This window comes from Bombus flavifrons, chromosome 9 (assembly GCF_040668555.2).
Source record: "Bombus flavifrons isolate JBK064 chromosome 9, iyBomFlav1_principal, whole genome shotgun sequence".
In the NCBI taxonomy this organism is placed as follows: domain Eukaryota; kingdom Metazoa; phylum Arthropoda; class Insecta; order Hymenoptera; family Apidae; genus Bombus; species Bombus flavifrons.
The window spans coordinates 12,318,560-12,332,075 of NC_138450.1; the positions used below are offsets into that span (position 1 = coordinate 12,318,560).

The 13,516-nt window shown below is 37.9% G+C and overlaps 1 protein-coding gene and 1 long non-coding RNA gene across 8 annotated transcripts in view; one reads left to right on the forward strand and one right to left on the reverse strand.

Moving 5' to 3' along the window:
- The window catches only part of LOC138183708 (uncharacterized), a 49,077-nt gene that overhangs the window by 18,561 nt on the left and 17,000 nt on the right, over positions 1-13,516 (reverse strand). The gene's annotated exons all lie outside the window — the stretch shown is intronic.
- LOC138183687 (insulin-like peptide receptor) overlaps positions 1-13,516 on the forward strand; it is a 42,023-nt gene that overhangs the window by 14,593 nt on the left and 13,914 nt on the right. For 6 of the 7 annotated variants that reach the window (XM_069121004.1, XM_069121006.1, XM_069121003.1 and 3 more), the window contains 5 exons: positions 6,494-7,582; positions 8,385-8,817; positions 10,010-10,160; positions 11,970-12,147; positions 13,084-13,252. In XM_069121004.1, coding sequence (XP_068977105.1) covers positions 7,314-7,582; positions 8,385-8,817; positions 10,010-10,160; positions 11,970-12,147; positions 13,084-13,252 — 1,200 coding nt within the window. In that variant the 5' untranslated portion in view covers positions 6,494-7,313. Of the gene's footprint in view, positions 1-697; positions 1,140-6,493; positions 7,583-8,384; positions 8,818-10,009; positions 10,161-11,969; positions 12,148-13,083; positions 13,253-13,516 lie in introns of those variants that run through there. The other variant, XM_069121010.1, reaches the window with a different exon arrangement.

Consider the following 13,516-nt stretch of genomic DNA (forward strand, 5'->3'; position numbering starts at 1 on the left):
ATCGTATCCAGTCGGTCGTACATCACGATTGGTACATAAAACGAAAGAATTAAAAATTCTGTCAGGTACGTCGAAAAGTTCTGTCGTTTTTGTTCTTCGAAAGAATGGGAACCAATTATTCGCACTGGAATTTCTACTAATTAGTCTTCGATATAGCGTCGTTTTCGTTAAATTTCTCATTGTTCTTATTAAAATATTCTTCCAGCCACTACTCTACGACCTGATTCTCAGCATCGAATATTTTTCCTATCGGGGAGATTTATAAAGACCCGAAGAAATTGCCAATTTATGTTTAAAAAAGGCTGAGAGAACTACTTTTATCGTATATTTCTTTTTGAAGCTTCAACAAAATGATTTCTGGTGCGTTTCGTCGTGGAACAATCGATCGAATTTTCAACAAGTAATTTGTTCAGCAAAGTACATATTATGGACTGTCATATACCAAGTACAGAAATAAATAGACAGCGCATGTTTATGTATTTATTGCTTATACAGGGTGGTTGGTAACTGGTGGTACAAGCGGAAAGGGGGTGATTCTACGCGAAAAAAGAAGTCGAAAATATAGAATAAAAGTTTTTCTTTTTTTTAATTTTCCATCGAGACAACGATCTACAGTGAGATCCGTTCTAACGAGACGTGATAAAGTGCACGCGTACCGAGCGGAAATTCAAAGTCGATTTTCTCGAAAACAAAGCCTCGAACGAAAAATTTGTATTCTATATTTTCGACTTCTTTTTTCGCGTAGAATCACCCCCTTTCCGCTTGTACCACCAGTTACCAACCACCCTGTATACGAGAAATTTAACTATCCAGAGCGAAGCACATACTTCTTATCGTGTTTACTAGGTGAAACAAATTTTTACTCGGACCCTACTTCAGTTGCGTTTGTAAATAAAAATATGAAATAGTACAAACGTCTAAACGTACACGATCTACTCGTATACAAAGAAAAGCTAACGATAAAATTTCTCGGTCAACCTAACACAATAGAACATCAAGATTCGTGTCGGGTGAAGGTCGTAAGAGACCAAGTTTGAACTGTTGAAATCTGTATTGGACTGTGTACGATGTTTCACGATATCTACATTCGTATGAAGAAAAGATCGCAACGAGCGAAGCTTCACTGCCGAAATTTCGTCGTAAGTAGCACGACTTTAACGCGTGACGAGTATATGAAAGATGCAAGTTCCTTAGACCGAGAGGTGTAAAAGTTGCTAATAAATAGCGCGATGAGTCGCTCGACTGAAAATTCGTGCACGTGCGTCTGTCGCTATGGCGAAATAACATAGCCGCGCAACTATGCCGGCCCTGGGCTGCGGCTGGCATACTTTTCGTGCTAAGAGCCAAACGCGAGCGTGCCAAGCTACCTCGATGCGTTAATTAATTTTGCAATTTGTCGTCGAACGTCGATGAAAGTCGAATCTTGTCATTTCGAGGACGCGCGACCGTCTACACAGTCGAATTCCTTTCGAGTTTGTAGCATTTCTCGCGAACTTGGAATTCGTCGGTCAAGTTTTACGCGAATTCGTCGCTGTAAATTTGTTTTCCCCAATTCTTGATCGAATATTATATTAACGCGTTCACCGCCACTTCCATTTATTCCAACACTTACGGACAGTTTTTGTAAATATATTGCGTGTTGTCAGGCAAAAGATTTTTTATGATACACGACGATATGATACAATTGGCGCGATCACGTTGGTAAAGTTTGAAACAGAAATCCGGAAATGCGTCTAGAAGATGGAAAATATTTATCGCAGAAACGTATACTTTGGGAAAATCAGAAAATTATTTGAACAGTTCGTTGTCCATCGTAACTCGTAAATGTATTCTCAGATCGGTTTCAAACTTTACCACTGGTATTCAGTCAGCTATACTCGCAAACAGTTAACGTTTGGACTTAGAACAGTTAACATTGTACAGTTAGAAAAAGAAGAAAAGAGAATATGCTTTTCTCTACTAGTAGTATATCTTGGGCTTAATTTTAAACGCGTAATCATTTTTGTTTTATCACATCTTGTCGATAATTCAAAATGGTTTTAGCCTGTTTGTTTTGGATCGGTTCAAATGTGAACAGAATAGATACTATGATTTATTTCTGATATACACGAGTTGCTCGAAATAATTTGAGGGTCGTTCGCAAATAGATTATCCAACACTCTCGATACTATGCTATGCAAATGCTCTGTAAAGTTCATACAAACTGAAATATATGTAGCCTGGTTTTTCCCTATGTACTTTATAGTAAAACTTATTTTCCATTCCCTGTTGAAAGCTCACGAAACAACGTGAATTAGCCGTTTTACGTCGATCGTGTATCCCTGTTTCAAAGATCAATCTCTTATTGTTTATAATAATAGACTTTAAAGGGATCTATTTTGAGTGGACATATTTCTCTAACGAAATTCGACGACGCACTTCTCTACGTTACGAATTATTCATGTCGTCTAGATCACGTATCGTCACGAATTCCTTGGCAGAGTGGCTGATAAGAAACGAGGGCTCAGACACGAGCCAATCCGCTGTTTATCAGCTCGTTATCAGGGCCGCGTCAACTTATGAATGGGCGGAATGATGCCAGTTCGTACGATTTCGGGCTCTTTCATGACCACCCGAGTTTTTCGTAAGATTTAATTACGAGCACGAGAAACGTATGGACCATTCACTTCGTGGGATTTCTTATGAACTGTTTTTCAAGTGCGTGTATTATCTCGGAAATTTGGACTGGCTTGATATCAGGGCAAATCAAACACTCGAAAATGTCAAGTACTCTTAGCAAGACCAAAACAAATCTGTTTACTTCGGCATTACTTCTTAATATGAAAAGGAAGAAGAAGGAGCCAAGGAGGAAGTTAAAGAGGTGCAACTTAAATTGCATACTAAGTTACTTTGTATTCACGAGAGAAACCAATAAGTATACGATTTACTCGAAGATGAACATTTTTAGTCGAACTAAAAGCCACCTGAATGTTTCCATTACCCTTTGATAAGTTCGTTCACTTTAGTTTCGTTTTCACTTTCGTAAAATCACTGTATTTTTGCTGTTTTATCTGGGCTCGTCGAACAGAGAAATAATTTGAATATCGCGTTTTCCACTTTGTGACAAGCGAAACATTTTTAAGAGAATTAGAAAGTCGTTAAAAAAAATAAGGGATAGAGATATTTTCCAGAAAACGATATCCAAACAAGGATAATTATCGTGGAATATTTTAGTGGTTGAAACAAAACCTCCCTAATATCTGGAACGAGAGTCAACAATCTGTCATTTTTCTTAGTATAATTTATAATTTATAATTACTTTACCGAATAGTTATGTATTTGCATATTACGTGTTCCTACGTATTTGTAAAATTTTCCTAAGCGAATAAATGTTTTGCTTAGATATTTGCATAAACGAGGTCAAACAAATTTAACACAACTCCAGAAATGAAAAGTCGGTCGATATAGTCAGGAATATATATAGTTATATATATATAGTTAACACTTGCAATTATCGCAATTTGTTTCAAAATGAATATCAGCCAATCCTCTTAATTAATCGTCTCGAGTTTATCGAAGTTCTCCGATACGATGAATTATTGGGTTTCAACAAAGAGAATGAAGTGGATAAATTAAGTATCATGAGAATAATTCGATAACGAACTCTGTTTCTTCTTGCGATCGAGTTCAAGTATTTTTATCGTCGTTTTATCTGTAGTAAATTTTCAGTTACTGTACTACTTCCTTTGAGACTTCCTTTTCCTCTATGTAATTACGCTACCATGAAATTTGCCGGTCGAAGCTACTATCAAGCTATTTTCTTTCCTGTTTGTTACTTTTTTTTTTATCTTTATGAATGGCATTTAAAATTGTTGTGAACTTTTCTTATTTAGCAAAAACAGGCTTCTGTTTTCCAACGAATACGTTAATTACGAGACTCTATTGTTTGATTTCTTTTTTCTTTTGTTTCTCAAATTTTTATTCAACGATATTTCAAGAATTTTTCTTACGGTTACCCGCAATGACGAAAGGAAAATGTCTTTGAATTCTCCTCTTTATGAAGCTTCTTGTAATTTTCTCTGCTTGTTTCTACGAAATGATAGGAAATGATAGGAAACAGAATAATCTAATCAGCGTGACTCGATAGCACATTATCCAATAATTCTACTGTCCATTAAGTCTAGCTTAATTCAGTGAAATGACACTTTACAAATTTCTGAACCTTATCAAACAAGATTTCACCCATATTCCAACTTGTTCGTTAAATTACAACAACTTGGATACTCATCGTTAGTTACGTCAAAGTACCAGGCTAATTACCATTCGAAGCAACCTGAATATTCCTAATAACCATATTAAAACGATCAATTTCTCTTCGCGATAACCAACCTCTCATCTTCATCTGTCCACAAAAGGAAGAGTGTAAAAATAAAAAAAAAAAAAAAAAGAAAAAAAGAAAAGTAAAAGGAGAAATGGAAACTTCAAATGAGGCATCAACGTGTCGACCATTCCTCGTACAAACTTGACAAGATATAAATTCCAATTTCTGGGCTGGAAAGGAGTGGATATCTGATGAATATAGAAGCGGATCCTTGGTTTCACCGCAGAAAACTTGTTCCCAGACCTGACAGTGGAGCATAATTATACTCGTCACGTAAATAAAAATGAACCGTGCAATTACTGTGCAAACCACACGAACTATGTTGTATATAGGAAAAGATCTCCTCCTTTGGAAATATTTGCATACAAGATACTGGAGTAACAAAAATGCTAAGTGCAGGCTAAAAGTTAATGTTCAGTATTCATCATCCAGTTAGGTAGCACGTTATTATCACGCGCAAGTCGGCCTTTTACGTAATCTTCAGCAACTTGAAATCTTTTTACCAAAAAGCGCCGCTTACAACAGTTAAAGTCGTCGGTAAATTTATGCGAGTAGGAAGGTGTCAAAGTCCACATCTGTAACATTACGTTCGATATATTGCGCGAAGCGATTTCTTTCCGCACAATTTCTGATGATACAGAGAGCTCTCTGGAGGTTAGCGATCTCGCGAGTAAAAACGCGTTTGGCCATTCCAATCTTATGTTTTTTATCTTTTCTTCACCGGTGAGATGAGAATTCCACGAAACCCCGACGAAACTAGTCTGGTTTCACGAAATTCTTTATTTTCTTATTCCTTCCTTTTTATCTTTTTCTTTTTTTTTTTTTTTTTTTTTTTTTTACATATTTTTCTTCCATTTCGTTCGGAAGTCAAGTTCAAAAGTTCCTTCATCAATGTGTCTGTTAGCTCGTGAGTCACTCAGCTTGTGAGTGAATCGGTACACCCATGTGGTTGCAATTTTTGCAGGGCAGCTCTGCTGTTAAGTCGAACACCGTCCGTGATTTATGTTCGTAACTTTATAAAGAACGTTATGCGATACGTTTATGGATATAACAGCCTGCGCGGATCGTGAGATCTTTCGGGCGTCTTATCGAGGGTGGAGGTTGTGGCTAAAAAGTACGAAAGAACAGAAAGTGGACGGCGAAGATTACGAGATGCTTTCACTGCTTATCGAGTTAAAATTTCGTGAACCCTACAACTCGCGTGACAAAACGGCATTCGCACGGTTATAAGCAGCGTCATGAATATGCAAGTCATTTTTCTTTTTCTCTTTCTTCTCTTTCCGTTCCTTTTTTCGCTGGTAACCCGTGAAAGCTGTTTATTAAAACAGCTGTGTCTTGTCCAGGTGTTCGCCACCTTTTTCTGCGACTTTGTTAGATTAAGTGCACCGGTGTAAGACGCTTCATGATCACCGGTCATTTTATCTACTCTCCTTAATTATTTCCAAATTTAATGATTTACATTTCCGTAACCAAAGCACCAAATGTGTACGATCTTGGCGTTCGCAAATTTGCCGATGACACGCGATTTTCTCGTGCGATTTTAATCATCGCGCTCCATGACTGTTACTGCAGGTACCGCGTTCTACAATTTAATACCCCGTAAGCGGACCAACTTGTTCACGTTTTAAGCTTATACAAAATTTAACGAAATCCTAAAACGTTTATCAACGTCTTTACCACATTATGCGGTCTTTGGTCCAGGCAAATATTTGACGCTTATTTTAGTAAGAATGACGATTAACTTCGAGAAATTTGAGAGGTAAAATTTTAAAGTTTTTTAAAGTTCTAGTAAACTTTACGATACTCATAGTCGGAATTCTTCTAATTCGCACGAATTCTCTCGACTATACGAATATTAAAATACAAAACCGGGCCATACGATAATAAGAAAATGTAAGAAACCCGAAATTCTGAATCTAGAGAAACCTTTCTAGCGGTGCGTAAACACGTCACAGTGCTACGAATAAAAGTTGTGTGAAACTTCTTAAAGGGTTGTGTGGTCGGTTAGTCTCGCGTTTCTGCCGACGACTACTGCGACAATCCGCTAAACAACGTTTAGGAATAATCATCAGGAATTGCCTGAATCGGACATGAATCCGACTAGTCACATTTGTGCCGTTCGATTGCTTGCAGGCGTCGCACTGGTACAGCTATGAGGGGCGGAAAATTCTTCATCTTCAATAAGAAGCTTCTTTGAGCATCGCTTTGTCCAGGATTTGCACACTGGTTCTGGAGAAAGGCTTCGAAAACAACAAAAAGAACAGGAAGAAACTAAACCATTGGATCGACTATATCCGAGTCCTAACTATCTGCATCGAGTCGATCTTCTTTCTTAAAAATTCGCTTTTCTAATTGGAACTTGCAAGAAGAGCCCTAAGATCGATCTATAAGACCGTAGATCGAGGATCGCGATTTACTATCGGCCAGGAACGGAGCATGAAGCCGGAAGATCCGCAAACCAGGTCGTTGAGCAGTCATTAAACCAGCTGTGACCGCAGTTCATCGTGCTTGTTAATCGTTTGCACAAGGTAGAAAGTCGAAATCGTCACGGAACTATAATATATTGCATAGCTGGAAACCTGAGTCACGATTCTTGGTAGAATGATATTTGCAAGTTTCGCGCGATCCTAACGATTCGTCCGAGAACGAGCAGAAGTGGAAAAAAGGTCTAACGAGAGAGCAACTAGCGATTCTGCTCGAGGCAAACGATCGTTCGAGTTCCTTGGATCTGGAAGAGGAGAAGCGAAACCGTGTTGTCTGTTGTTCGATCTTGTTCGAGGTCCATCGGCTGAGATCAAACTGTTTAGAATCGCTTGACACACAGAGAGGGCCTTTGTTCGACGATCGATCGATCTGGTAGAAGTGGGGAGGCGAAACACGTTAAAGGGTGGGGTAATTTGGGAAGATTTGACGATCGCCTTCTCGATAGTACAGTCTTGCCTGAGACAGGAAGATGAAGATGAGGTGGTTACTGGTGGTCGTGCTCCTTTCCACCACAACGCTGTTGTCCTGCTGCCAACCAAATAGAGTTCGGTACAGGACAAGCCTCGACGATGACTACGACGAGATTAGGAGCAGATACGAAGCGAATTACGCATATACAAACACCGAGAAGGCTATCCCTAGGCACGGACGTCGCGAGAGGAACCTGGACGATTCTGACGATCCGTTTTACGAGCGGATCGTTTCCTACAGAAGCAACAGGGCCATCGATGCTTCCAGGTATATACTCTTGAAAAGAGTTGATTGCTTGTTTGATCAAGGACTTTTCGTTGTTAATCGATCACGCCATTACTAGTGGGTCCTTAACCCACCTTTGGTTGAAGGGAATTGTTTTTGGATACCTGAGTTATATAAAGCGTAATAATAATTCTTTGCAAAAAATTGAGAAGAAAACGTGAAAGGAGCTTTCTCGTAGGGTTGCTCGTTTGCAGAGAAATCGGAATTGAAATGTATGGAGACCTGCGTGCAGGAGGCGTAGATACCATAATTTCAGAGCCGATTTGCGTGCCAACGAAGAATCCCAGAACAAAACTTTTTGCACGTTTTCTGTGCACTTTTTTGCGCTGAATAATCTTCCGTATCCCAAATCCCAATCCTATTTGTCTGCAATTTACGTTAACATTAATCTGTGTCTGTTGCGTCTAATCTATGTCTGTAATTTATACTGTAATTAATTTCTTCTATCGCCTATTTGAAAACGCAATGTTTTAAAACATCTAATCAAGCATAATTGATTCAAATTAATCCCCCTTGTCTTTTAAAAAAAATTACTATTCTCTAAGACGTATCGTTATTTGTCCAAAGCAGCAATACAATTTCCTAAGAAGAAGAATTTCTTCCCATATATAAAGAAACAAAATTTAAAGTATTGCACGTACATGGAAGGAAAAGAGAACTTGGACCTTCTTCGACTAACCCAAACACAGAACCTTCAATCCTGATTCGAACAAATCGCACCTCGCCGTACATTTTACGATACTCTCCAGCGATCTCGGCTAAATTCGTTGCCTAATGACGACAGGTCGACGGAAGCCAACGCAAAATTGACCCAGCAACCGGGCCAACTACCGAACCTCCCTAAATCGAACGCAAAACCAATCGACGTGGTTCACGAGAAGGGTCGACGAAGGGTCACAAACAAAAACGTGACGATTGGCGATGGAATTTGCCAGAGCATCGATATACGGAACAGCGCGTCTGGTTTCGGCATTATGAAGGATTGTCGCGTGATAGAGGGCTTTCTGCAGATCGTCCTCATCGAGAATAACTCCGAGACGGACTTTCAACCGATCACTTTTCCCAAACTTCGGGAAATCACTGGCTACCTGCTTCTCTATCGCGTGAATGGATTGAAGACTCTCAGCAATCTGTTCCCAAATCTCGAGGTGATCAGAGGCAACATCTTGCTGACCGATTACGCGTTCATGGTGTACGAGATGCAGAATCTACAGGAGGTAAGCATTACGTAGGTACGATTTATAATTCTGCGCTGCGAAGTTTTTACTTCTGGTATCCGCGGTGTGAAAAAGTAAACGAGCGACGATCGAATAATAGCTCTGTTTGCGAAGCAAATATTGTCCAGCCGTATTGGTGAAAGAGAGAAAGAAAGAGAGAGAGGGAGAGAAAGTTGGTTGACTCTGGAAAAAAGAGATGGTGCTAATAATTCGCGTGTTGTTTCTGAAAATAAATCAATATTCACACCGCTGGCAAATATTTGCACAGAGAAATATCATTTTTCCGCAGTTCGTTCTGTATTCTCTGTTTTGTACTCGATCGGTGTTCTCCTTGTTCGAAAGCAACAGATAGATAATTAAAAAAGATATTTGATTAATATTTAGTTGAATTTAATTTCAGCCTGCTAGTTTAAATTTTAGTTTCATTTTAACATAAACTATGTATCTACGTTAGAGATGGAATCAACTTCACTATGTACTTATAATATGAATATACGTAAATGTGTAAAATAACTTTAGGCTCGAGAATCGTATAATTGTTTAATTATTTTAATGTTTTGTTTTAAAGATTGTTTCTTCTCTTGAAATAACATTTTTTTTTTGCAGACACTATGGCAGTGTATCCTTAAAACCTTCGGAACTTAATCATGTGCTAACTTAATTTCTTTATTCTGCAATTTATTTCTAATCACCTCGGCGTTACGAGCCACTGCCCGTTCTTTACTGAATTTTAATTAGATTAGAACTTTAAATAGACCAAGATACGTCTTATCAATCGAGTAAAGTAAAGAATTTGAAATGCGAACCAGTTTGCAAATACAAACCACTTTACAAACGTAAACTTTTTTTCTTTCTTTTTTTTTTTTTTTTTTTTTTTTTACTTATTACGTACTTGAAAGCAATACATATCGGTAGTATATCATAATCAGCGAAGAAAATTAGTAATTATGTCATAGTGGAACCGGTTAGAGAATCAATACGAAAAACACGAGTAGATCGACGTGCTCGGATCATTTCCCACGTTCCTGACAGAGAGGCTTCTCTCCAATTTGCTTTCTGGACGTAGCTAGTTGACTCGACGGGTCAAGTGACGTTAATTAGTCAATCGAATTAACCAGTCGTTCGACCTCTGGCTAGCAGTTAGCTTTATCGGGGCTAAATCGACGCCTTGTGGCGGAATTCTTTCTTGCAGATCGGTTTGAAGAAACTTACCGAGATCTCACGGGGCAGCGTTCGGATCGAGAAGAATCCGGCGTTGTGTTACACCACCCTCGACTGGGACCTCATCGTTTCTGCTGGGGAGAATGTTATCAAGGACAATGGGGAGGAAGCCTCTTGCCCTGGTATTTATCGACTTATTAGTCGGTTAATATTATTATTCTTTCAATTGATGAAAATCTCTTTGAGTAGAATATCATGTTACGAACATGCTGTGTTAATAATTAAAGGGCTTATGATAAAAATAATTCCTGTTCACGTTTTCTTTTATTTCGGAAAAATGGAAGAATGTTCTAATATATTTAATTTTTCTTTAATACATTGACGTTTTTTTTTTTTTTTTTTTTAACAAAATATCCGTATAATCGGTACGTAATTACAATGCGGTAATGTATCTAATTATTGGATTGGCAATTAAGTGATTGCGGATTTTGCCAATACCACCTAATGACAAAATCCGCAATCACTTAGTTGCCAAGCGATTACGAAGATGTGGAATTATTTTTGCAGAATCGACTAGTTTTCATTCGATAAGTCAAAATGTTGATTATTTTCTATAATGTCGGTTTCATCGTGAGCCTTGATTTCGACTGCCAGAACGAGATATTATTTAAAGAATCGCAAGATTGAATGGGGATGTTCTTATTTTTAAGCTCGTTGATTTACAACATATCGTGTCAAGCATACTGTTACAATCAAATTTTGTTCTTTTTTTTTCTTTAATACGATTTTATTGAAATTACAAATTTGTATGCTTCTTTATGCATGTGATTAAGTGATTAACGCTGACACAGAGATCTTTGCTTTTTGTGCTTGGTGTGCTTTTGCTTTGGAAAGGCAATCTACTGATCTTTCATTTTTATTCTTTCTATTCTTTGTGATTTTAATGAACTTCCTTTTCTTTGTTTGGTCGATTTCATAATTAAAAGATTTTGTTTGAATTAAAGTCTTCGTAGGATTACGCCCAGACTCAAAATACTCTTTAACTGTGCATATAACTCGTTAAAGTATAAAATTCCACTGCTTTTGCACTAATTGGCTGTTCGTTCTTTCTTTTTTTTTCATTTCTGTTGCAGGCGAAGAACGGTTCGGTAGAATATTAAATCCAATCTACATATAACATAGTATATAAGCATGAGAGGTATAAGAATAGGGAGGAGTAGTACTAAGTCATTGACCATTATTTTAGATGCGTATGTGTAAAGAAAAAGTGTGGAAAATCCACTACTCGCAATACATAGATACGAAAAAGTCTTACGTGTAATTAGATATGTGCGAGGGCTTTGACGAAATGTTTTTCTTGTGGATTTGAACCGTAAGTTAAAAGTTTTCAATTGGATTACTTAAAAATATGAAAAACAGGCGGAAAAATTTTGTGGAAGTTTTTTTTTTTTTTTGGTCAAGATTAGGTTTGGAATGTTTATAAAATTATGGTTTCTGTAAGAACATAGAAAGAACTAAATATAAACTTGGCTGTTACTTCGGAGTATAAACAAATTCAGTTTTTAATCTCCAATAATTTGGATCGATCTATTTGACGAATGATTTACTTAAAAACGAGAAAAACAAAACGAAAAGAAGAATTACGTAGAAAATGAACAAAGCAGTTTATACGATTTAGTTTTTATAGAAAATACTTAAGAAATCACGATCGTACGATACGTATAATCTCATTGTCGTGAATGCTTTTTCTTTAATCGTCACAAATTGAAGCAATACATTCGCCCAAGGGAGAATCGTGTATCTACCTAACGCACGTACTGTAGCAATTGAACTCGTGACGAGACTTCGAGTATGTTTAAGAGCTTCTACAATGCGACATTACCAGTATACGATTCTCCCAACGTCGTGCTCGCATGTTAAAGATACATTAGTTCAGGTACGAGCAAAATTACCACGCAGCCATAGTTTTAATCGACTTTTCACCGCTACAGGATGTTCCCACTGTCCCGGGGGTTACTGCTGGACTTCACAGCATTGTCAGAGAACAGAGAGGCTGGATTGTCACGATCAGTGTCTGGGCGAGTGTCACGGTCCAACGGAAAGCGAATGTTACGTATGCAAGCATTATCGGCACGAGGGGAAATGCGTGGAAACCTGCCCTAGTGATCTGTGAGTTATATTCTGCAAGCTTACTTTTGTTCCTCCTTCCTTTATATACTATCTTTTTAAAAATATTTTTATCGTTAATTTCACATAGCATAAATTTGTTCTCTTCGTATTCGTTAATTTTATTCGTAAATGTAACGTTAAATATTCGTGGAAAATTGGTCGAGCGATTTAAAATAATGCTGCGGAAGCTATATTGATTTTTTTTATCTATACAGAAATTCTTTTCAAAATTAATTCAATTGATTTTCAGAAAATAAATTTTTCGTTCGGTAACCGGTAATATCATTTATTTTAGTTTTATAAATATATTACTACAGCCTCTCTTGTGTAATGTTAATCAACGATTTAAAATAACTATATCTCAAAGTTACTCCCGTTTTTTGTCTTTCCTTAAATCTTCTTTATTTTCACTTCTTTTTAATCGTCGATTTCTCGCAAAAGTCCTATATTTATTATTTAGCGATACCTTGTATGACTTGCCCTGTCGAACTTTGAGGGGTTCTGCTGATTACATCCTCGCGTATATCTTACTTTTCTCTGATCGATAGTAAGTCTTGCAAAATTCCTCTGAAACTAACTTACAGAATGCACAAAATTCCAACTGATTTAATTATTTCTCCGACAATTTGTACGAGTTATCGGATATCGTGCAGGAACAACGTAACACTTGTGGATAGGTGTTGGAATAGCTGGAAAAAGTCTTTTCCACTGCAAAGATGCTGCGTATTTCCATAGTTATGGAAAAAGTTTGTCTCGAAACTCTGAAGCATCCTTCCTTTGGAAAGGAGAGCGGAAGTCGCCGGTCATGCTTTCTATTCTTTCACGAACGTTATGAACACGTATAGTGGGGGGATTGTATCGTAGTGACCTTGAGCTGCTAACTGTTTCCAGGCAAGCTATAGCAGCCGGATAAACGCGACACGATCTGTTCCACAGATACTCCTATCTCTCGAGACGCTGCGTCACGAAGGATGAGTGTGTACGAATGAATCGTCTAAGACGAGTATATTACGTCCTGGAAGATGGTCAGGCGTGGAGACCATTCAATGGATCCTGCGTGACTCATTGCCCTGACGGTTACGAGGATGCACTCGACGAGAACAATGTACGTAAAATATTCTCCTTTGTGTTCTCGTTCTTTACTTCGATCCCACCATACGATTAATTATTGTGTACCAACATTGCGATCAGATTGCGAGCTCAAGGAAGGAAAATGGGAAGGTAAGGTATAGACCGGTCGCGTTGAACATTCGCTTCATATTTAATTCAACGCACGATGAGAAGAGAGAACGTACGTTATTGCGGAACGCGCGCGGGTGTTAAAATACTAAATCGCCGATAGAATTATAAAACGATGAGATCTCTTGTT